This window comes from Cupressus sempervirens, chromosome 7 (genome assembly GCF_028749045.1).
Source record: "Cupressus sempervirens isolate cs-2001-9-10 chromosome 7, ASM2874904v1, whole genome shotgun sequence".
Classification (NCBI taxonomy): Eukaryota; Viridiplantae; Streptophyta; class Pinopsida; order Cupressales; family Cupressaceae; genus Cupressus; species Cupressus sempervirens.
The window spans coordinates 899865479-899890288 of NC_143124.1; the positions used below are offsets into that span (position 1 = coordinate 899865479).

The 24810-nt window shown below is 36.3% G+C and overlaps 1 protein-coding gene across 1 annotated transcript in view; it reads left to right on the forward strand.

The window, feature by feature from the left end:
* Positions 1-18643, forward strand: part of P58IPK (DnaJ P58IPK-like protein) — a 49764-nt gene extending 31121 nt beyond the window's left edge. Inside the window, exons 5-10 of the mRNA XM_089793422.1 lie at positions 19-179; positions 1840-1933; positions 2054-2266; positions 2686-2766; positions 16462-16680; positions 18029-18643. Of these exons, the coding sequence (XP_089649548.1) occupies positions 19-179; positions 1840-1933; positions 2054-2266; positions 2686-2766; positions 16462-16680; positions 18029-18187 (927 nt within the window). The 3' untranslated portion in view covers positions 18188-18643. The remainder of the gene's footprint in view (positions 1-18; positions 180-1839; positions 1934-2053; positions 2267-2685; positions 2767-16461; positions 16681-18028) is intronic.
* The last annotated feature ends 6167 nt before the right edge of the window (positions 18644-24810 follow it).

A 24810-nucleotide genomic window follows, 5' to 3' on the forward strand; every position in this document is an offset into this window, starting at 1 on the left:
AATGTGGACTTGGTACAGGCAAAGCTGCTAAAATCAAGACTTCTAATAGGAGTAAAGGACTATTCAGGAGCTATTGCTGAATCTGGATTTGTACTGAAAGCTAATGAAAATGATCTGGAGGCATTGCTACTGCGTGGAAAGGCGTATTACTACCTTGCAGATCATGATGTTGCTATGCGGTTTGTTTTTCTTTGTTGCTTATTTAATTGCACTCTGTCAGGTTCTTTATGTCTCTGCAGCTAGAGGATACATGGACATAAGTTTCTGTAACGTTTCATTAGTAAAATTGTGTTATGAATTTATAAATAGTTGTGAGATATCATAATTCATAAACAAACACAAATGATTGCTTAAGGAAGTTTATATTGTATATTCTGATCTGGTAACAGTGGTTTCATGATAGACCACAAGCAACATTCCTTTAACAGCTTTCCAAGGGTATAACATACCATAGAACATCTCTAATGTGATGCATTTTACTGTCAGCATACCAACCAATGCATATGCAACATAATTCAATAATTCTTAACGTACCAGTTGGCAATTTTGCAGATTACCAAAATGGTTCATTTGCACAAAACCCTGATAAATTCTCGTTTATCTGAACCTGATGGGATTCCACTTGTCCTTGTTTCAAGGAAGGACGAGACATAGATAACCAGGCAACAGATTTTTAACCCATTTAAACTTTAAAGAAAGCACTTTGCCCAAGGATGAATGAATGCCATGCATATCTGATAGTCTTGACTCTCAACCTGTTCATTGTAAGTGTTATGAACCATTACCATAAAATAACAAAATAGAGAAAATGAGTTGACAAAATACAAACGGTTCTGCTTCTTGGAGTTTCCAAGGCATCTCTATAAGACTGACTGAACAATGTCTAAGAATTACATGAGTAGTGGCTCATTATATAAGCGATAGAAAATAAATGAGTGCGCCTATATCAGTGCATTAAAAACACTTATGTGGCAATATGCTTTTGTTAGAACAATCAAAACCATGCCAGCAAAACTGACAAGCAGCCTTTGTTGACATTATTCTAGAACCACTTTAATAATGCAATGTCATTGCATCCCTAACAACTAAACTGTATATAACTCCAAGATTATCTGTAAACTTGACAAACTTTTTCTTTACCAAGTGTTTTAGGCATTATGTCAGAGATTTGTGCTGTGTAGGACAGGTAATAAGTCTTATTATCAACTGACAGATGTAAGGGTGATGAATTTCAAAACACTTAGTTTTGGTATGATTGCCTGGTTTCATCACCATCTTGAGAACACTCTGGTTGCTGCAGAAAGGTGAGGTCGGAGTTGTTAGTTCAATTTGAAGATCAATCAATATTCTTGATAACCACTTTGTCTCATAAGCTGTACTGGTGGCTGCCTTGTATTATGCTCAAGTAAAATATGAGCACTGCACATTGGAGCTTCATCTGTCAAGAAATTGCTCCTGAATCAAAAGAAATAATATAATCTGCTTTAGATTTTCTTATATTAACTGATCAATTGCAATTGAGATTGTTATGCACTATATTCTGTCATGATGATGTCAACAGATCTCTGATATAGAATAACTGTTTATACTTCTTTTTCCTTTGCAAAAATAATTAAGGTAACAGTTATGCATTAGCTTCTTATCAGGCGGGAACAATATATATGCATGGTTTTGTTTAAAGTTTTTATTTCAGAATTTATGAATATTTTATAACATGACAATTAAACGGGTCTTGTGATAGCAGGGCTTTATTTTTTATGACATTTGCCTCTTCCAGTCATTGGATTGTTTGGTTCATGTCTGATTGCTTTGACAAGATTATTCTTTTGATTCTTTCAGGCATTATCAAAAAGGCTTGCGTTTAGATCCTGAGCATAGTGAACTCAAGAAAGAGTACTTTAAGCTTAAGAATCTTTTGAAGAAGACTAAGAGCGTGAGTGACAAACCATCTCTTGTGATCATTTTTGTTTTTCTGGATGGAAAATCACCCAAAAAATTAAGCTATCTTTCTTAGGTTCTCATAAATTTGAGACTTTTTAACCTCCTGATGCAGGCCGAGGAGAATCTGGAAAAAGGGAAATTGCGAATAGCAGCTGAAGACTTCAAAGCAGGTCTTCAAGTGGATCCTAGTCACACAGCACATAATGTGAATCTGTATTTGGGTTTGTGCAAGATTTTGGTCAAGCTTGGAAGAGGCAAAGATGCTTTGGAGAGTTGTACAGCAGCTTTGGAAATTGAAGAAGAGCTCATTGAGGCTTTAGTTCAGGTTTGATTGCTTTTTGAAAATATTTATCTCCCATCTACAGAGAACAGAAGATTTTGACCCCAAGAACTGGTTAACTTAATGGTTTCCAATAAAATATAGAAAAGCAATGCTTCAATTTCCAGTCAGTTCTACTACTTATAACAAAATAATTGTCAATCTTGGTCGTAAGATCTGTGTAGTCACTTTTTTACACTCTCAAAAGCATTACTGTTCATCTCTCACAGGCCACAGTGTTTCCTGGATAACCTTTATTTATTTAATGTTCTTATATAATTTGGTTTCTTAAAGTACTGTTTAATCTTTCTCAATTGGATTTTTTAATTGAAAAATTGTTTTACTTTGCTTTGTAGACTGTTTTAACTTTTGATAGTTACCACCATCTGTTATGGTTGATGACATTCTGATCAATATTGTTGCAGAGAGGTGAAGCTAAGCTTCTAATTGAAGACTGGGAGGGAGCTGTCAATGACATAAAACTTGCACTTCAAAAATCTCCTCAGGTTAGCATCTAATCTGGAAAATTTCTCACCTGTTCTTGGGTTTCAGTAGAGGCGCACTGTAAATTGTCTACTTAGAATGTTGCATTTTGGGATTTAAGAATTTTTATTGGTCCTCTTTATCAAGTCATTTGCACATATGTACTTCTTTATACAGTTCAGAGGATATCTGTTCTCCATTATATGGGGCAAACTGTATGAAGATGTTTTAGTATTTTATTTCCTTTGTTAATGAGCCCCAAGTAAAGGTAAAATGGTAAAAGGAGCCTCTTTGCTGCACAATTACTTGGCATTTGAGACCCCTGGTGGGAATAATGGAAGCTTACAATTTATGTAGTATTGGTTTCTGAGAATCAGATGATTGTTGAGTTCAAGTCAAATCTCATGAGTAGTGTTTCAGAAGAACCCAGGTCCACTTAGCACTCATTATATGTAGCCGATGCTTGAAGCATTGAGATTTTGTGGGAGTTATCTTTTCCTAGTACAATTTTACTAATTGCACTTAACAATGATGTTTCCCCAGCATTCAGCTTCTCTTAGCTGGCTACTTGATTTCAGAAACCTTCAAGGCATTGTGCCTTGACCAATTGATTCTAGAGCTCCTATTCATTACATGTATTTAAATTTTTTTCCCCTTCTTTACTTTTGTTCAAGTGACAAAGTTTGGAAGTAAGCTAAGCCTTGCCAATCCTCTCTATGAATTGTGAAGAGCCTTGGCTTCCAGATGAGAATGTGTTTTGAGGGACCTAAGCTTGTAGGTCAATCTTGTTGAAGGTTACAGGGGTTTATAAATTTTTATTAGACTAGTGTTATTTGGTGAACAAATGTTTGCATTTGTTCTGGAATTTTCGCATAATATTCTTGTTTATTCGAAATAATATCATATAAATTGTGGCATTTGTTAAGGATAAGATTTTTAAATTATGTCATGCATTCTCTCAGGGAATATCACATTTGAGCTGTGGAATCCTTTTCTCAGTGGTATTAATGTCAAGATCTTATATTAGAAATCTCCATGAAAATTTGCAGTATAGTTAGTTTTTTTAGCATATTTCATTGCTTCTAGCATGCAGGAAAAAAGGATTCAGACAGGAGTCAAGAGTGCAGTTTAACATTCTAACATATTTGCAAATTGCAAAGAAAAAAGAATCATTAATTACCAAAGTAACGAGAATCAGAATCGGATTGGAATCAGCTAGGCCGAATCAAATCGCGAATTGGCCACGAATTGGCAAATTGAAAAAACCCTTGAAATTTAGAGTTTTTAACAATCTAAAACTTATTCCATGCACCTTTTATTGAATATAACTTAAACACACTATAACATCATCAAATAGAAGCTAATATTACATAAACAAGGAACATAAATGATCAATTCATCACATACGTTACACATGAAATGTAAATCGTAGCTGAAGTAAATAGAAATCATAGGATCATAATGAGTCACATCATAGAATGTATGTAAGATGAAGATCCATAAGACATCAAATCATAAATGTATGTAAGATGAAGATCCATAAGAACATCAGATCGTTGCATTTTCGGGCAAACTGTCTTTCATCAAGGTTGGGAATTGCTGATGATATGTTCAGTAGGTTGATCTACCATATTTTGTGGGCCTTTAAGAACTGCAAATATCCTGAAAATTATACAATGAATAGTTTTTTTGGCTTTGTGTAAAAACGACCTTTTCTCTTATCAATATAATGACTTATTTTTAAAACAAACAATATATTAGGTGTTCTTCATAAGTTTTGTTGAGAAATAGAATGACATCCAAGAATGCTCATATAATAGATGAACTAGACATGTCGAATCCCTATTTCAACTAGCTTTGGAATCGCTTCATCATTTCATTTGACTCCAATAAGGTTTGTGTTGATGTCAGTTTTGTACCACTACATAACATATAGCAATCAAATACTTGATATGGAATATCAAACACTCAACCCTCTCTTGAAAAGTAAATATTCATGAAGAACATGAGAAAAACTCCAAGGTTCCTTACACTTGTGGATACTAACTCAGTTATATTAATGTGATTTGCTGGTTAATCACGTAGGTGGGCTTATGTTATTCATTCAAGGATGTTGGACTTTTGCTGTGATGGTGATGAAATCTAGCTTTGCAATGTATACTAGGGCCAAATGATGTTGATGGTGATGATGGAGGGAATGTCCACCAATGCTCTGATTTTCTAAATTTATTCTAAAACGAATTCCAACTACTACACTACTCGTTGCTTTACCTCTACTCCTATGAATGGAAAGATTAGCAAATGGACGGGGATCAAATCTGATGAAAGCTTACCAACGACTCCACCTCCATAGATGCAATGATTCAAGGGAAAAGGACTAGATTACCATGCAAGGCTTCCTAACCAGCCGCTAGGATGCTAGTGGCCTAGTGTATAGATCCCTATCAAACATCCACTAATATCACCATACAACTATCCATCTATTCTTACTCTTGCTTAACAACTTTCTTGAAATAAAATCTACTTTAACAACTTCAATGAAATTTAACTCTAACTATTGGAAGTAGAAAACATGCAATAACACCAAGTGTCCCTAATCACCATGCAAGTCACAACAATGATAAGAGAAGCAATTTTGGTATTATTTTAAGCAACAATTTTCTTCAACCTTTTACAAATGAGAGAAAATGGCCTTATATAGGGGCCAAAATTACAATCAACAATAGAGAATAAGAGGCAAAATCAACGATCCAGATCAAATCCCAAAAACCCTAATTAGGGTTGCCACCCCATCGACCAATGAGAAGATACCACCTCATCAATGCACCAATGAAAAAAAGAAAAAGTGGCAACCAATCAGAAGGCACCAAAATTGTAGCCAATCAGAATCAGACACCTATTTACCCAAAAGGAAGGAGAATTTGCCACTTGAGCTTACATCAAATGACCTTCTAATATAATTCTACCCTTTTCTTTCATCTTTTTGGCCAAGGCAATGAACTTGGCTAGCCTGCCGTTGACTTCCTTCATGGGAGGGCAAGGCGTGCGCTTCATCTTGAGCTTAGCTGAATTCATCATGTTGCTCGCTGCTTGCAGTGTCTTCTAATGATCCTTCTCATATTCTTTCACATATCCGATAAAGGCATTGAGGGAGGCAAGGGTGCCCAAATGCTTCTTCTTGATGGTAATCTTCCCTAACTCATCCAATCTCAACCCAAACTCTGTCTCATTGACGTTCTCCTCTTTGATATCCTCAAAATCAAGTGCAACCCCAACATCGCCCAACATGGTTGAAATGGTAGTGTCAACGCCTGGGTTGTGTTGTGCAATCTCATTCCGTATCTCCTCAAGTATCCTCAATTTGATGGTCAAGGCAACATACCAAGACTCCACCATACTCATTCCTCTATCCACCAACTTGGTTCTTTCCAAATATCTCTTTGGGAGCTCGATAAATGCCCGTAGCCTGGGAATGGCTAAGTCCTTGACTGGAAGGAAATCCTTCCACTCCCCTTCAAATGTTCTGAATTTGTCTCTAATAGCCACCAATGACCTGAATGTCGAGATAAAGGAAGGCAGGAAATTTTGCCTATCTTGAATTATATCACTGAGCCAATCCTTGATTTCATGTAGTTGAGCCGATATCTCTTCTATGTTGCTCCCGCTGTCTTGTGGAAGGGCTGCCTGATGCAACTGTTGGATAGGCATGCAATCTCTCCAATACTTGTTTTTGGCCTCCAACTTTACAGTCCTCTCGTTTGCCTTCTTCAACCTTTCTCTAATTGAAACCATGCCTTCCTGGATCTCCTCACACTCCATGTCATTTGTGATTCTTTCCAAGTTATGCTTTACTATCTCATACTCCTGGGCTACAATCTCATCCACTGCCTTGCTAACCTTTGGTATAGCAAGCTAAACTTTTTGTTGACTGTCATCATCACTCTTGATTACCTTTGCCGCCGTTTTTGCAATTTGTCTCTGTTTCTCGCTATCTTCCTTTTCCACTAACCCTTGAATATCTTCAACTGTTCGGACAGTCACCACCTTGCCTCTTGGCATAAGCATTGCCTTAACCATAGTGGTGCAGTGCATCTCCCCAAATTTGGATTCGGTTCGACTAGTAAAGCATCACCAATAGCCTCAGGGGGTTGGCTTACTTCACTAGTGACTGTCATATCATCTCCATGTTGGTTTTCTGAGAGAGGAGAGTATTCGTTACTGTTATTGTAACCACTTGATTTCAAATCAAAGCTCACCTTTACTGAGACCCTTTGTCCACTTGTATTAACCCATTGGGCTCCTAGCCTCAATTATGCTCTCCCTTGACGGTGCTGCATTTTGTCTCTTTGTTGGAGGCTCTTGATGTTCTTTACTTTTCTCAACCTCCGAATTTCTCTTCTTGCTCTTTGTTGCTGACTACTGCCCCCACCTTTCTGCCTGATTGACTCCGCTTGACCTTCTTCTTTTGGTTTCATTTTCTCATAAGTAAGGTGTACCTTCCGACTTTGTAATTGCCTTAACTTCTCATTGTACTATGACTCGGTGTGTAGATCAACTGTCCTTGTAACTGCCTCTAAGGAAGGATCCTGATGATCATCCCAATCCATTGGACCCAACTCTGTTCCATCGACTGTATCATAATCTTCTTTTAACACATTTTCACCATCTTCCAGTTGATCAGGAATATCAAGGCCTCTCTATCTGATTGCCCTCATCAATCTTGAGAAAGCTAGCTTCCTCATATGAAAGTCATGCTGTGCATTGGCCCAAAAATCTTCTATAGTAGGAATATGTTCGAATGTATTTTTGTGAAGTTCCTTGATAAGACCATTAGGATCGAATCCTTGTCTTGCTCTATACCAACCTAGACGATACCATTCTAACTCCTCCGTAACTGCAAACGTGGCAGGATTGGGGCAAGTATCATTTCCTATCCCAAATGAGAAGGTAATCCCTGTCTCACCTTTAAGTTTAATCATATTGTCATTATGCTCAAGTTGCCTAGCCAACTCCATCAAAATTATCTTGTCGGGTGGGTACCTTGGAAGTCTCTTGGGACAAACTGTACTTCCTGCTACTCTGATAAATGTGAATTGCGAAAATTGGATGAACCAACTCCCATACTTCTTAACTTTTGCTTCTGCTTCCGATGAGAGCCTCCTAGCAGGTGTCCCTTGTAATATTCTTACTGTCTTCATGGCAAAGGCGTCATAAAACATCTTATAATCTTTGGTGTTTTGCAAATGAAGCTGTGGATAGAACTCATGCACCAAACATTGCCCCGACCCATTGCCACTCACTCCTACGGCCTTAAGTCCAGTATTTTCATATAGCCTTGCAATCAGATAGAAAAGATAGGATCCCATGTAGAATTGCCTTTGATTTTGCATTGTCTTGAGTTGCAATTCTAAATTTTCACTTATAATTCTAGCCCAATCACATTTTCTCTTTCCATTTTCAATTTCATCAATAAAATAGTACATCTAGTTCTCGAATTGTATACCTTGAGCCATGCCCATGATTCCGCTGAGAAGCACAATAAGGTCGCCATACTTTGATTTGAAATCTGACTTGGTGAGCTTTGACGACTTGGTAACTCCCTTCTTGCCTTCGTGTAACCAATTCTACTTTAGATGAATGAAGTAGGCCTCCTGATTATCCTGAAAGAACTTGGCCGCCTAATCCATTATTACCACTGTCATGCCTTTATGCTGGGGAATATTGAATACTTCTTCGACCACTTGTCTGCTGATGTTAGCCAACACTCTCTTCCCTTCATAAAAAATGATGGACCTGGTTACAATATCAAATTGGGATGCACACTCCATTACCAATTCCAGACAAGGCAAGGTAGGATGGAAAGCCGCCGTGTGTACAATTCTGCTCTTGTAGATCTTCTTCGCCATGGGGGATTGTTCTTCTTTCAATCTATCCTTCAACTGTACCATGTTTACCATGCTGATATTGGTGTCACTTATTCGTCTCACTTTCGAGAAGGTGGTCTTAGGCGTCATGTCTTCCTTGTCTTTTTTGGTATTCGTTCCCTTTGGGTTCTTGCTTGCACTAACATCCACCATACTAAACACTTATTTTTGCTCCTTCGCTCTGAATGATATGGACCGCACTTATCAATCTCCAATCTTCTTTCTATCGATGAAATTTAGCTTATTTCTGCCTCTCCAAATTCTGTCTCTACACTTATCAATCTCCAAACTTCAATCCAAGGGGTGGGACTACCACTTATTTCTGCCTCCTCGTTACCTTAGGATGGACTACACTTATATCTCCGAACTGCAATCCTAGGGTGGTCTAGCTTATTTCTACCTTTCCAAGTGTCCTATCATGAAATCTACACTTACATCTCGCAACTTCAGCCTATTAATGGAAATGAAGTGGTGGATGAAAAGTGAAAGAAGAAGATAAGGGAAATGAACCAAGCAAGAACAAGGGATAAAAGCCGTCTTTAAAACCAATCTTCACCTCTAAAAATGAATGAGAATCTTACTTTAAATCTGCCTTCTACCAATAATTGAGCCCCTTCAAATTCAGATCAGATATCAGAAATTTCAATCCTCCAAAATATGATGCCCTAGCAAATGAATTGCTTGCAAAAAAATGTGCCCTTTTCAGAATTTCGACTTCCCAAACTCACTCACAAATGCAAAAAATCAGACCTTAAATCGCCTTGCCTCCACCCCAAACAAAATCGCCATAGCTGGAGGAAGAATTCGCTGCCAAAGAAGGAAATCTTAGACCTCAAAAAATCGCTCAATCTTGCAAAAACTGGATCTGCTCCTCCAAATTGCCCTAGGGCAGCAATCACCCAATTTGAAAGAAGAAAATCGCTGCCAAAGAATGAAAAATCTGACCCCAAAAATCACTGCTAAGGAAGAATTCACCCAGCTGGAGGAGAAATTCACACAACCAAGGAAGAGGAGATGAAATGGACAAGGAAATAAGAGGGGGGAAGCCCCTTCTTATATCCTCCAGTTGATCTCCAGAGTGCCGACCTGCCAGGAGGGAAACAAAATTTAAGTTAAAACCCCCAAAGATGGCCCATATTTAAATGAAATATGAAAATAATTGAGCCCTACAACGAAATTGACCCATTTAATTGCCGCTTTGATCCATAATTGCAAAATAGAAACAAGGTAAGCCTAGGAGATGTCAAAATTTTTATTTAACAACATTTTGGGTATTAAAATATCATTAAAATCGAATCTAGCAAGCCAAAAACAATTTTCAATTCCAAATTACCAATTTCCTTTAACATTTCTAAAATTCCCTAGGCAAAATTTCAACCAAATTAATGAGATTTTTCAATTTAATCCAATTTCAATTTTGCAATGCAATTTCAATTTTTTAAACAAAAATAAATCCTTTTTCTGGCAATCGAAATTCAAACTCTAAATCCAATTTCACAATCAAAATTCTTTTCACCAAAAAATTTCAAGATTTTTCGAAACCACTAAATCCAAAATTCATTTTGAAAATGCTCAAGCTTATACAATTATATCATATTTTCAAAAATCCTTCTAAGTGCAAAATTTGCAATTTTATCCTGCCAGATATCATTTTAACCATTGAAAAAAATGTTACCGTATGAAACTTGCAGGCCTAAGGACAAAATTACATGTTCTGGAAAATCAAGTTTAGTGCCGGGTGAAAACAAACCAAATCCCCTCTTGGCCTGAAGGCGTCTAAGGTGTAAAAATTGTCAATTCAAAAAGCTGTGGACCACTTAAAATCTTGCTAAGGCAATCGAAAAATTCCCAACACTTGCCCGAAAAAAGGGGGTCCCCAAAATTTTTGGGGCGATGGTGTGAAAACCTCACAACAGTTTGTCCCTACCATAGTTTGCAAACTTTGACTCGTAGAGTAGTTGGAAAGTTCAATTTTTTTGACTTGATAAAAACTTGACAAAATTTAAACACCATGAGGAAGTGTTTTCTATTGATTCTTGAATCCACGTGGATTACAAAATTGAACCATTACATGAAACCGGACAATGGATACAATAGCTCACTACTAATTGATAGCAATGTTATGATGATTGATTTTGACAAGAGTCATCAATAATTTCCATGCAAGTAAAACATTATGAGTTCTAACAATTACCTCCTCCCCTTTTTAGTAGAAATTTGGGGGATAGATGGTATAGTTGTTGTGCTCGAGTTTGGCTCCTTATTGGCCTAGAAGATTTTGCTTGTGGCTCTACCCTACTGCCAAATGGCAATGATTTTTTTGCCATATCAATCCCATCCAATGATGATCCAATCTCCCTTGCTTTTGCTACGCACATCCTGCATAGCTTGCCTCTTAAAATTAACAAATTTGGAATTTATCCTCTAGAAACAAGTAGGCAGATCACTCTACATGGTCCAATTTTTGTAGTCCAAATCAATAGGCTGCTTAATCAATCCTCTACCTTATGAAGTCAAAACTTGTCTTGCACAAAAAGTAGATCACTGAGGTGTTGTTGAGTCAACTTATTACACTTCTTTGTGTAAATGGTGTCAAACAAGCTCCAATTACACTAAAAAAGTAAGATAATTTTATTAATGTCCAGCAAGAGACCACCAAGAGGGTCTAAGAGACCGCTAGAACACAACAAGAGAAGCAAGCCAAACGGGAACACCAAATGGTGCTTGAGGAAAAGTAGAACAAAACATAAACAAGAGATGAGAGTGACAATTAGCGACAAGCTAGTCATGCCTTGTCACGGAGAACAAATCTAGAACCATATGGTACAAGCCATGATGAGAGGAAGCTCTGTGCCATCTCTAAGAGTCGTTGGAAGTTGAGAGCTGCTGTCGTGTGTAACTCTTGCAAGGCCTCACTGACCTAATGCGCTCGAGGTAGGGAGACCAAGTGACTGCTTGGTATCCCAAGCTAGAGAGACCAACAAGGAGGAGGTGTTGAGTTGATTCCTGGTCTGTCTTGATGGAGACTGAACCTGTAAGTGTCGTCTCAAAGCCTTTCGGTCTTTTGAAGATATAGGGCCAAGCATCATTGATTGCTGGACCTGAAGAAGGATGAGAGAGACCGACACCCTCTAAATAGATAGTAGAACCTCCCTCTGATCTCATAGTAAATGGGCCAACGAAAAATAAAGCGTCTCCATCTTAGCCTCCCCCATGTCTCATAGTCGGAAAATCTAGTCCTCTTTATCAATTTGGTGATCTTATAGACCCGGTTTGAAAGAGCCAAAGAAGATGTAGAGCACGTGTGTCCAATGCTAAGAGAGGTATGAAGGACGCACAATAACCCTATCTTGTATACCAGTAAACTGCTTTGCATAGAAGGATGACCTTGGTTGAATTCGCAAAGCATCGAAGATGGTGGAGCAAGCAAACCAAGTCGAAGATGGTCCTGAATCTGAGAGGATCCACCTTAAACTTGGCTAGAATGATACTGTATAGTTAAGCAAAAACAGGGACAAGAAAACTTGACCCCTAGATATGTGTAGGCAAAAGACATCTTATCCTCCTCACCCTGGAAAAAGAAGTGTAGATTTAAGGTCTTCAAGCCATTGATGGCCATAACTTGGGTCTTGCCTAGGTTAAACACCAGCTGCCACGAGTCGTAGAAAGAAGCCATTCTATCCAATAGCTGCTAAAGAGCCTCCGGAGAGGAGGCTAAGAGTATATTTTTTCTAGTTGTTTTTTGTTTTTTTGAAATATTGAAATTTCAATGCATGAAATTCAAAATGAATTACACAAACTGAGCACAAGAAATCTGTATATGCTAAACATTTAATTGCAAATATACAATGACAAATTCATGCACCTGTGATTACTAGATGCAAATATAGAAAACCTAGATTCCAAATGCATGTATAGCTGATATGACAAGCTGAAACATGGCCCTCGGGAAATTGTATAAATCTGATGCCGAGGCTTGTATTCACAAAATTAAGGCACCAACTTTACGAAAACGCGCCTCCAAGAAACTGTCACCCTTTCAGTTATCATGGCCTCTAGAAGATCTGTGGCTGACCTATAAACTCAAACACTGACCCTTCTATGAGCTGCAAATTGTGTAAAATGATATCCTCTGCCATTGCAATCAATTCTGGAAAAATATGGAGCTTCTAATCACCAATTTCCAGAAACTATTGAATCAATCTTGGCCTTTGGATAAGATAAACACTTGGCACAATTCATTGGACCTTTAACCAACAGAAGGTGCTGTTAAAACTTGGTAGAATTGCCAATTCTCCAAATCTGAAACTACAAAGCGTTGTCACAACTCTCTTCACCAAATTCATCAAAAGAAAACGTCAAGATAGTTTCTCACATAATGGCTTTTATATCTCCCAAGAAGAAATCAATCAAGAGGCTTCATTCTAACACCTTTCATGACTCAAAAATTGCTTAGCTGTTTATGTTTGCTTTTGATGTTTTGAAATATAACTTTCAATTATATATCCCTCCAAGACTTAGGCACCAAAGTAACATTTTATTAAGTAGTCATTTAATGAACTTGACCACTTCATAATAAGCTTAATTTTTTTTTGATGGGGTAATGGGCCAAAGTGTAGATTAATTATTATCTGTTAAACTCGAGTAGCCTCGAACTGAACACCTCCCAGATGGGAGGCTTACAACTTACTGTTGTGTTGTATGCTGTTGCCTAGTAAGCTCAACTTTATATTAATTAAGTGTAACTTAATTAATGATTATTGATTAAATAAATATCTTATCAACTCCTCCAAATGAACAACTCAAAATCTAGATACTCACTTCATGAGCCCGACACCTAAGTACCCCACCAATAATAGCATGTGGCTAGAAATGACTTACTATAGATAGCAGTCCTTCAAATTGAGCCAAACAAAAAGATGCAAAGATAGGATCCTAATCACCACAATGGTAAAGAGAAGTAATGTGCCCTCTGTCAAGGTTAACTGAACAAATAGAAACCCTCAAACCACCACATTAGCCCACGAGGGTGGCAGTGATGGGCTAATGACACCAATAGCTGACATTGGCTAAAACGGGAACATTACAAAACCACAAAATTTTCATAAAATACCTCAAATGGTTTTTATTTTTAAAAATCAATAAACAAAAATCTGAAAAAAATCCAGATTAAAATAGGCTCAATTTTTTCTTTAAAATTTTGCCAAATTTAATGAAATTCTATCAACCCGCTTTGATACCATGTTATGGTAAATTTATGTTGTATTAAATAGAGGAGATGAAGGCTCCTTGTATAAATTTACAAAGTCAATGTTTCGAAAATAAATATTTATGAACTAAAGATGAAATTAGAAACTATCTAATAAACTAAAGACTAACTCAGATGGCCATTAAATAAACATTACAATATTCAAATATAAGACTTGTGAAGTAAATTTGGTTTTTTCACATTAATTAAGCAAACTGGGAGATGCTTACAAGTTTTGTCTCCAACTTTATAATCCTGCTTCTTGTCCTCATAATCCAGGGGTCTGTTCCTTAGTTATTTTCCCTCTAACTTGACAGTTTTGTTGATTTTATCACAGAAATAGCACAAAACAAAAAATAGATAAGACAAGAAATACAAGACACAACTTATACCCGGGAAAACCCTCCAACTTGAGGGGAAAATCCCAGCCACACCAAAATATTGCTCTATTGAATAATAATAGAGGTTGAATACAATGCTCTCAAACTGAAATATGATAAATCCTCCTCTGAGTGTACAGATGCTTAGTAATCAATACGTGGAATCCTCTCTACCATGATATTGAAGCTGCAATGCCTATACTTCACACAGGGAAAAAACTCTAAATAATGACAAGGGATGCTACACACAATAAGCACATGCAAAATAGAATCACCGCAAGAAGCACATGCAATAAATAGCAGAACCAACCCACACAATGGTCACATGAGAGGATATATATTCGATCATCACCAAAAATGACTAAAGGTAAAACAATGCTGAATGTGAACACCAGTAACTGATACAAGAAATGACCTGCCAATCATAACCTGCGATGGTCCAAGAATAACCACCGTAGCAGAAACAAGAATGGCGTCCATGTCACACAAAAGACGGTACCTTCAAGTTTTGTTTGCTGTGACTTTTTAATGATTCCGCCTGTCTATTCAATGTCGCCATCCCATCAAATATGAAACAAATGACTATACAATACCTTAGACCGTTGAAACATATGAAGGAAATAATTTCTGGCAAAAGGATGAACAGCATCATGGTAAACTATCTTCAATAATTATCATATATGGCAGAGATTTTTCCTGAAGCTACATATCGCCAACATGTTCAACGTTGGAAATATTATATTGCAATGGTTGTTAGCTTCTTTAACCTCTTAACCTTGTTAATCTTGCCTATGGCATCAATTGCGACCTGTAATATAACAGTCCACACTTCAAGGAACAATAAGTAGTTTTTAAACCAATGTGATCAATAATTAGCTTGGTTACACCAATATACAATTCATTAGTGTCAATCTTATCTAGTCTTTATCAGTACGTTGTGGAATCATGTGGCAAATTGATACTATGCCTAGGTGCATTTTTTCATAGGTGGTGTTTTTGATTTAGATGAAGAATTGAAAACTGAACAAGCAAAATGTGAAATGGATATTAACGAACTCACACACAAGTAAACCTGAATAAAACCTAGCATGGGGAACTCCATCTAGTGGGTGTGTCTATTGAATCTATATGAACGAAATGCAAGGGTAAAATGTCAGAAGGTTATTTGTTATCTGGTTTCTTCTCCTTATTCTGTGCTCTGCATGTTGAGCTCATTCTGATGGATTGTTTATCTTCTTCCAGTGGCTCTCTTAACCAAGGAATGCTGAAAGCTCACTAAAGAAAGATCCAAATGACCAATCATCCAATAGAAGACAAACTGATGCATTCAGATTCCAAATTAGTCTCTTCGTTTCAGATTGGTTTGTTGAACACATAATGTCTCTAATATCTTCAATTAATGCTCAAAATTCAATAAAGAGAATGACCAAGCATCCCAATAAAGGCAAACTAATGGATCCACATTCCAAGTAGTTTCCTATTTTCAGGCTGGCTTTTGTTGAACATATAATGTCTCTAATATCTTCAATGACCAAACATAACTCATAGGCAGATTCCTTCGGCCTTCATGGATTTCTGCTGAGATGATTTCTGGACTTTTACATGATGTGCTGAACACATGCACGATTCTTTTAAGTTTTACGAAAATTAGAGATAAACAGGTGATATAGGGTAATTTGTCTAGATTTGTCTTGGGTCCTAGGCCTCTCAGAGTCTTTTACAACGCAATAACATGTGTGAAGGAATTTAAAATAAAAATGATCCAATGTGGATCAAATCCCTGACGTAGGTGCTATACATATGACTTTAATGTATATCGTAGGGTCCATTGCTGTAATGGATGAGAGGAGCAATTTCATTTGAGTCCTTCGATACCTGGCTGAATAATATTGTTGTATTTTTAATGGTTGACATAAGTATGTGGAACTCTTACATAAGCATTGTTTGCCTATGGGATATCACCAAGCAGATACCAGCTTTACGAGGTAGAACTGATTGCTTTTCTGTTTAACTTGAACTTTGTCAGCTTTATTATAATCAAGTCTTGCCTATATTGGGACATCTTTACTGATAATTTGCAGCACACCAAAATAAAACATGTTAATTTAATTTCTTATCCCTTCTAATCACAGACTTCTAAGTTAATAACGTGTTTGCAACTTGCAGGATATGAATATCAGGGAAGTATTACAGAGAGCTGAGCACTCTTTGAAGCTGAGCAAGCGGAAAGATTGGTACAAGATTCTTGGTGTCTCAAACACTGCATCCATTGCAGAAATCAAGCGAGCATATAAAAAGCTAGCATTACAGTGGCATCCTGACAAGAATGTTGACAATAGGGAGGAAGCAGAAATGAAATTCAGAGAAATTGCAGAAGCATATGAGGTAAGAATTATGGGTTTAGTTTCAAACATCATTTTGTTTTTGGAAGTATAGATTCTCCATTTTCAAAGGTTTATCATTATGGATGTTTAGCAAGGAAAAATAATGCTCAACAAGTAGCCCTTTTTAGCTTTCTTTCAAGCTACGTGTAAAATATATATGGCTTATTTCTTTTCATAGCAGAAAGGGTCTTTTGGGGGAAAAAATTGCAAACAAAAACTATCAAATTTTAAAAAAGGAAGAGACTTAAAAACAGAAAAAATTGGATTCTGAAAAACATAAAAATGAAGTATAAAAAGCGAGAAACATTTCTTCAAGATATAGAGAGCAAATAAAATCGAGAGTTTATCCCATCAATTGTGGAATATAGGATTTTGTCATATATGATCATACTGCTGATTACTTTGCATTGTAGAATGCATGCCACCTAGTGCATAAACAATAATTAGATGCCAACAGATTTTTGAAATTTCAATCATAATCTACTTTGTATGAAGTCAACTTACAAACTATAAGCTCCAGAAAATTAGATGTAGTCAATGACACTTGTTGCTATGAAGACAGTTACACTAAGTCTTGATAACGAAGCTATAAGTCTGGATAACGAAGCTATGGGGTGAGAGCCTATCCTAAATAGTTTAACACAGTCACTATCACATTTGACAAATTGCTGGCCCTACTGGCATACCTGAACCTCAAATCCGTACTTATACATTAACCGACAACTTAGGTGTGCATAAGGAATATCTATATGTTTTTTAACAGTATCAAACAGTTAATTTACAGATGAATTTTCATGTCCATGATATAGTTAAAACAAATTACTAAATCATTTTAAATAATTTTTGTAAAAAATTATAATAAATGCAACAGTTTCAAATATTTTCAGTTACACTGTAAGTCGTAGATAAGCAATGGACACAATTTAAGTTGTAGATAATAAAAAGTTATTCTCGTCACTTACCCAAAACTGTTTTATGGTCAATAATTAAATGCCGTTGCAAAGATGTTTTATGGTCCAAAGAGAGAAATTTGACGCAAAAGGTGATTAGTATGTGGGAATACTTGCAAATATAGCATTACATTAATTAGATGTTAAATAAATAATTATACAAACGGTCGGCAGGACATTCATATTTGCTATATATTTTGCATCCTGGAAGCCTGGCAACAAATTGGATTTTGTAACATCCATTTTTAACTTTTAGCCATTGTTGGAGGTTCGCTGAAAACTCAATTATAGTAGCTCTGTAGAACTTCTTGGATTCATTATTGTACTTATATCCTCATTTAATATAAGGGCTCCCATATGGCAATGAGATTGACCTTGACCTTAATTTTTTAATTTTAGGTGCTTGGAGATGATGAGAAGCGAATGAAGTTTGATAGAGGTGAAGATATTGAAGAACCTGGTATGGGTGGTCATGGCTTCAACCCTTTTGGCGGCGGTGGGCAACAATTCACGTTTCACTTTGAAGGTGGTTTCCCCGGTGGCTTTGGATTTCAGTGAGAATTTCAAGAGAGATTTCCGAGAGAGCCATATCGCTTCATATTCATTTCGCCATGTTTCATGCACTGACAAAGGTAGGTCAAAGCTAGGTATAGGGGACCAATGCATTCTTTCCCCTGAGGTGTACATGTGATTGAGAATTATAACCGGCTTCAAAGCATGTTAATCGAATCAAGAGGCGTTACATTTGTTGATTTCAACCAAAGCTGATTACAGGTTTTCCAATCTTGAAGGCAAATTCAATATATGATTTCTTCTGAGTCATCCTTTGCATGTTTGACTTAATAATGCGAGGACCAAGATCACATACAAATTGGAATCCATAGGAAATTTTCCTTTTCGAGAATGGTAAAGTTAATTTATTGTCTTATTCAATCATTTCCCGTGGATAACCAGTGAGGAATCTGTCAATCGAAGATATACAGCACTATTAAAGCATTATTTTTCTCTGTTCAATGAATTTCTTAGAGGTATCATTCTTGATACTATTGAGCAGACATTCATTTTCTTATAAGTAGGACGCATAAATAATACAGCAGTTATACAACTTAGTGTTGTTGAGATAATCCACATTATTTATCACAAATAATACGTAATATTAGGCTGCAGGACCTTGAGGTAAAGTTCATTTTATTTTCAGACGGCTTGCCTCTTATTTATTAATTAATGGGAAACATAAAGTACCCCTTCTTATAGGCGACACTACATCCTCATAGTCAAATTTGAAAATAACAAAAATCATAATTAATAATAATTATAATATATAATGAAACAATTAAAAATGATCAATAGTTATATAGATAAAGAGAAGTCATAGAAAAATATATTATATAATTGATATACATTAATATTATTATGTTGAACTTTTTAAAAATAAATTAATGTGTGTAAGACAAGTATATAATTAAATAAGGGATGTAATGACAAAGTTCTTAATTATTATTTAATGTTTTTATTGGTAAAATATAGTGAAATGATAATGTGTTAAATGGTTTTGCATGTGAATTTCACATTAATATTCTTAGAATGTATAACAAATATTTGTGCTCACAACTCTTCTATGCATGTTGTTCAGCGACCAAACTTGTAAAAAATAATCATTGTCCTAGACGAGAAATATTAGAATCTACGATAAACAACTAAGCACTTTACATATCAATTCATGGAAACCATATTGTTGGTAAACAAATTTGTCGCTTGAAAATGGCCCAACGGAGTGTATGTGGCAAACTGTTCACAACAGTTGGATAGGCTCTTGATATGCGGCCTTCCTCTGCGTTTATAGGGGCAGCTTCCTTGTATGATGTAATTTTGAAAATTTTCAAATAAAAGTGAAATTAAATTTTAAAAGATCAATAGAAAGCCATTGATGACAAATTCACCACATGACTTCAACGCTTTCTTGGACTAACTTAAACTGCTAATAACATCCATCAAGATCAACGTTTGAGAATTAGCACTAGCACAATGTTGATCCAAAGATTCATAAACATCTGCACAATACTATGAAAATGCTCACTGCAAAGAGAATCAATATTTTTAACAATTTAGAATTTGAAAGGAGAGAACTCAAATAACATTTTCCTTCACATTTCTTGCACCAAGAACTTAAGAGAATTTTTTGATTACAAAGTCAAAATTTGTACACACTTTCCAAATACTATCTTCTACTCAAAATTTTAGCATAGCGTTCCCTTTTTCTAAAGTCCAAAAAGGTCCCTTACAAAGCCAAAAATGACTCCTTATAGACATGGAGGTTAAGAACTACTCCTTTATGGTTAATAACTACCTCCAAAATATGTAATTTATGAGAGATTAATTAACCTCTACAAATTAACCCCAAAATGACACAAGCCACTGATGACAAAGATAGAGAATTAAAACCATTACATTGCATGAAGGATAAGGTATTGGCCTTATCAAAATGGCATGTACAAGAGAATCTCTCTTCTTTAGTGAGATGAATCCCCACCATGTAAGATCACAAACTTTCCAATTCAATTGGAATTATGTCTTCAAATCTGCAAAATAGAAACATCGTTGAACACTTGGAACCCAAGAAAGTTTGGCTCTATCTTCTTTGCACGAGCATTAATTAAACTCTTCTTTGCACTTGGTTCTGACCATGTTGCTTGTGTCGAGACTCATCTGGTTGCCTCTCCTGCCATTCGGCCTTTGGGTGCTGCTGGGGATTCTTCCCCTGTTGGGTCTATGGGCGCTGTCAGGAGATCAGCTATTTCCTACGCGGATGTGGCTGCATTTGAAGCGGGTATTGGTGCTTCTGTTCAGAAGTTGGGGTCCCGTTCGACTATGCCCTCTGTTAGTCGTTCAACAGTCCCTATTCTTGTAAGTAATATGATTGTGATTCAACTTGATTTTGAGGTTGTTGACGATGTTTCTACATATGTGGAAGACTACTCTTCCATTGCAACTATCGTTAGGTTTAGGGGTTTTTGGCCTTTTCTTTCAGCTTTGCATGCTTAGATCTCTAAATGCTGGAAACCAATAATTTCAGATGTAGCTCAGATTTACCCTGTAGTTAGGGGTTTTTTTATTGTTAAATTTGCTAATGCTGATGATAGAAATTCCATCCTGGGACGTAGCTTCTCTTGGGAGGAAAAGTTCCCTCTAATGGCTAAGCCTTGGCATTTGACTTTTAATCCGAATACTGAAACCTTCAATAAGATTCCTCTTTGGGTTCGGTTGTTGAACCTTCCCTTTCACTTTTGGTTGGATTTAGTCTTGGAGCTTGTGGGGGATGCCCTTGGGGATTTCTTGATGGTTCATGCGGCTTCCTCCAACATTTATAGGACAACATATGTGCGCATTCTGGTGGAGATTGATGTCTCTAAGGGGCTTTCGGAAAAGATAAAGTTGGCTTCTCCTCTTGGGTCTTGGGTTCAACTTCTTGATTATGAGGGTATCCCCTTTAGATGTAGGAAATGTCATTTGACTAGCCATCTAGCGGCGCGTTGCTCCTCTGACAAAGTTCGTTCGAAGAAATCACCTTCTTAGTGGTTGGGGGTTTCAGATGATCACTATACGGTTCAGAAAGTGTCTACGGAGGCTAATGAATCGAATCGCTCTTCTCCTACTGATTCAAATGAGGTTCTGGCTGCTGTCTCTAGCGATTTGAATGTTGTCCCTTTGACTGCTGACACTTCTCTTGCTGAGGGCTCTTCTCCTGGTGCTAACTTTGTTGATTCATTTGATGTTCCTTTGGAGGTTTTGTGTCAGAAGGTTGATGTTGGCCCTTTTTCTGTCGCTGACTTTGGCCATAACTTTGATGCTGGTGCTTTTCTTGTAGCTGGGGTTTTGGGAGTTAGTGGGGATTGGCAAAAGGCTGTTGGGATGGGGGTGGATGGTTGGACAATAGTTAAAGGTAAAAATGGCAAGTCCACCATTCACTCTGTTAATATGGCTTTATGTTCTCATAAGTCAGGACCTAAATGTAAATCTTGATGGACTTTGGTTTCTTGGGTTGTTTGCCCTCTTGTAGGCAACTTGGGTGTGTACCTCTAGTTTGTCAGGTGGTTTTCCATAGTTGTATTTGGTTCTCATTGCTATATCTTTGTTATCCCTTTGTACAAGGTTTCGAGACCTTTCAAATCTTGTTTTTACTTAATCAAAACTCCCGAGAGGAATTCTTGATAAAATTTATGAATCTCAGAGTCATTCTCTCAAACTATGACATGTTTTCATTAGGCATTCACATAGCTTATAGTTCATAAAAGTTCTGCCATCAAACTCGAAGGGATGTCTTGTTCTTACAATATTATGTCAAGCATTAACAATGCATTCTTCATTTGTCACAATTGGTGCACAATATAATAAAAGACCAGCGATGATGACATTTTGTCATATAATTAGCATGCAATTTGGACAGACTCTCTTCCTCATGGCTCGAATACAGACTCTCCATTCCTGAAAAATTCACATTTTAGCACCGGTCTCTTATCAACTATAGAGTGTGTTTAATGAGATAGCTTCTCCATGATACGTTCGATCAAATACATGCTATGTTCTCCCTTTATTCTGCCTTTCAACGTTTTAATTGGACTAAGAATCATATAAAAGAAACACTAAATACTATGTTTCCTTGAACTTCTACATTGGAGAATCTTGGAGGACGATAGTAAAGGTTATTGGATTAAAAACACTTGCCAGTATTGTACATATCTTGCAGTCATGATTGAGCATTAAATCAAACAATTCCCGCTCATCCTCTTCAAACTTAACTTCTTGAACCTTTACCATGTTTGTGACTATGCTTGCATCGTGCGGTGGAAAATGAGTGTGAATGAAATTTAAGCAGTGTGGTCTCATCTATGCCCGAACTGGAGGTGAGACATAGATCATGATGCAATACTCTCTAATACTTGCAACTGTCCACCAATTGCTTTGGGACTTCCTTCTCATGTTGACATCACATAAATCATATTATGTGTGATGTTTCTCCTATCAGGTTAGCATTGAAATACTCCTTCCTCATGTAGAACTCTAAGTCATTGGGAATGGATTGTCTAACATCATCAAATGCGTTGCGAGCTGAAAATTTGGAGTATTGTTCAAATAATTGCATTTGCCTTGGTTCATTCTTTTAACAGTTCATGGGCTTTGGTTTAGTTCACGTGCCTTGGTTATGTTTCCAAGATGCGTGTCCATATCAACATCCATGTATCTTCGAGTCTTTCTGTCAAACAATTCTCACTGTTATAAAATTGTCCATCTTGATTTCATGGCCATGCCCATTGATTCCAATGAAATGGCATATCTGAGGGCATTTCATCGAACATAAATTAATAGTTGAGCACCATAATATGCTCCTTGAGAGTTGGAGGTGAAGTTTGAATCACGGTGTCATCCTTTCCATTATGAATGATAGCATTCATTATTGGAGATGATCATGCCGTGGGCTAAGAATAGAGATATTCTGCCAAATAGTTCACGTACTTGGTATCAAGACAGTCATCATCACAATATTAATGATTCAACTTCATTTACTTCATTGATGCACAGGCATAAAGGAAATCACAAGGGACAGTCACCTCACCATCGAGATCGAGTTCTCTTCCTATTCTTCGTTGCTTTGTCAAATTCCTTCCACATTTGAAAAGGTATCAACCTATGACATAAAATGAAATAATTGGAGACATTTTATCAACTATTGGATATGCATTCTCCACATAGTGCAACATCTCACATTTGGCATTCTATCAAATGATAGGTTATGACAATTTTGATAGTCTTTTGTAATCAAGAATTTCCATAAAGTGGGATATCTTCAATATATTTGCAATTGGAGGTTTGAGAGCTTTGTCAAACTTGGAAGCCCTTTTCTTTGACTCTGCATTATACTCATTTTCTCTACCTTTCATTTTCTCTACTTTTATCAACGGAAAGGTTAATAACCCTCTCAAAAATATGTGTTTTGAGCCTCTAACCTTAACCTTTTTGAATGAGAGGTTAAGGTTAATGGTTCAGAATATGTGTTTTGGAAATTTCTTAATCTCTTTTTGTTGGAGAGGTGAAGATTTCAAACTGAAACACATGTTTTGGACCCTGAACCTTAACCTTTTTAGAGGTTAATGGTTCAGAATATGTGTTTTGGCCCCCAAAACTTAACCTTTTAAAAGGTTAATGGTTAATGATCAAGTGGAAAATATGTATTTTGGTTCCTTCTATTAACATGTGACAACTTTTGACTCGGGAGCCAGATTTCAAAAATTTGAAGTGCTAGACAGAGCCGGAGACAAAACGGGTGCATCAAGATCAGAAAATCATTAAAAATACAATCAATAATTGACCCTTTCAAAGCTTGAAGTTTGATACATTTGAACTTGTTTTGACTCAAAATAAAGATAGATTTTTTTTTTTACAATTTGGCGGGTACAAGAACCATGGCAACACATATCAACTTGTCAAAATTTATGTTTAGCATAAGGAAGCATTGTGCAAAAGAAGAAAGGATGCACCCATAAAGAATTCAAACGAGTATGTATTCTTAATATGTTAAAGTTGATGAATTGCACCTCTTTGAACAGGTTTTGTCAAAAAATCACCTCTATTACAAAAACTTTAAAATGCACATTGAGTACTAGTTTTTTAACATTATCCAATGCTGCCTTGAATCAAGGAAAAGATGATTAACTAAACGAATAATGCTACAGTCCTTTTTCACAATTGGATCCACCAAATTTTCTAGTACCCTAATTTAAAATCCACTCTAGCTAATTTGATGGTATATCTAAAGCAGAAAAAGTAGCAAAAAGCTGAAAATGGTAGTTAATTTGAGACAAATGAATTAACATAGAGCTTCTAGCCTATGGGATCATGATCATTAGCAAGTCCATTAGGATCTATCATGGAGGAATCTTTAGCTTCTAGTTAAATGTAGATTTGGTTACATTTTTAGATTTGATAATATAATATTTTTTCTTATGATATATTAAGGAAGAAATAACAAAAGGACAAAACTCTGGAATATGATACAAAATTGATGAAAGAAAACAAATTTATATAAAAATTCAAAAAATTTCCAAATTTATAATACGAATTTTGAAAATTTAAAATTTAAAATATATTTCAAAAAAATAAAAATAAAATAAGATCTATTGAAAATA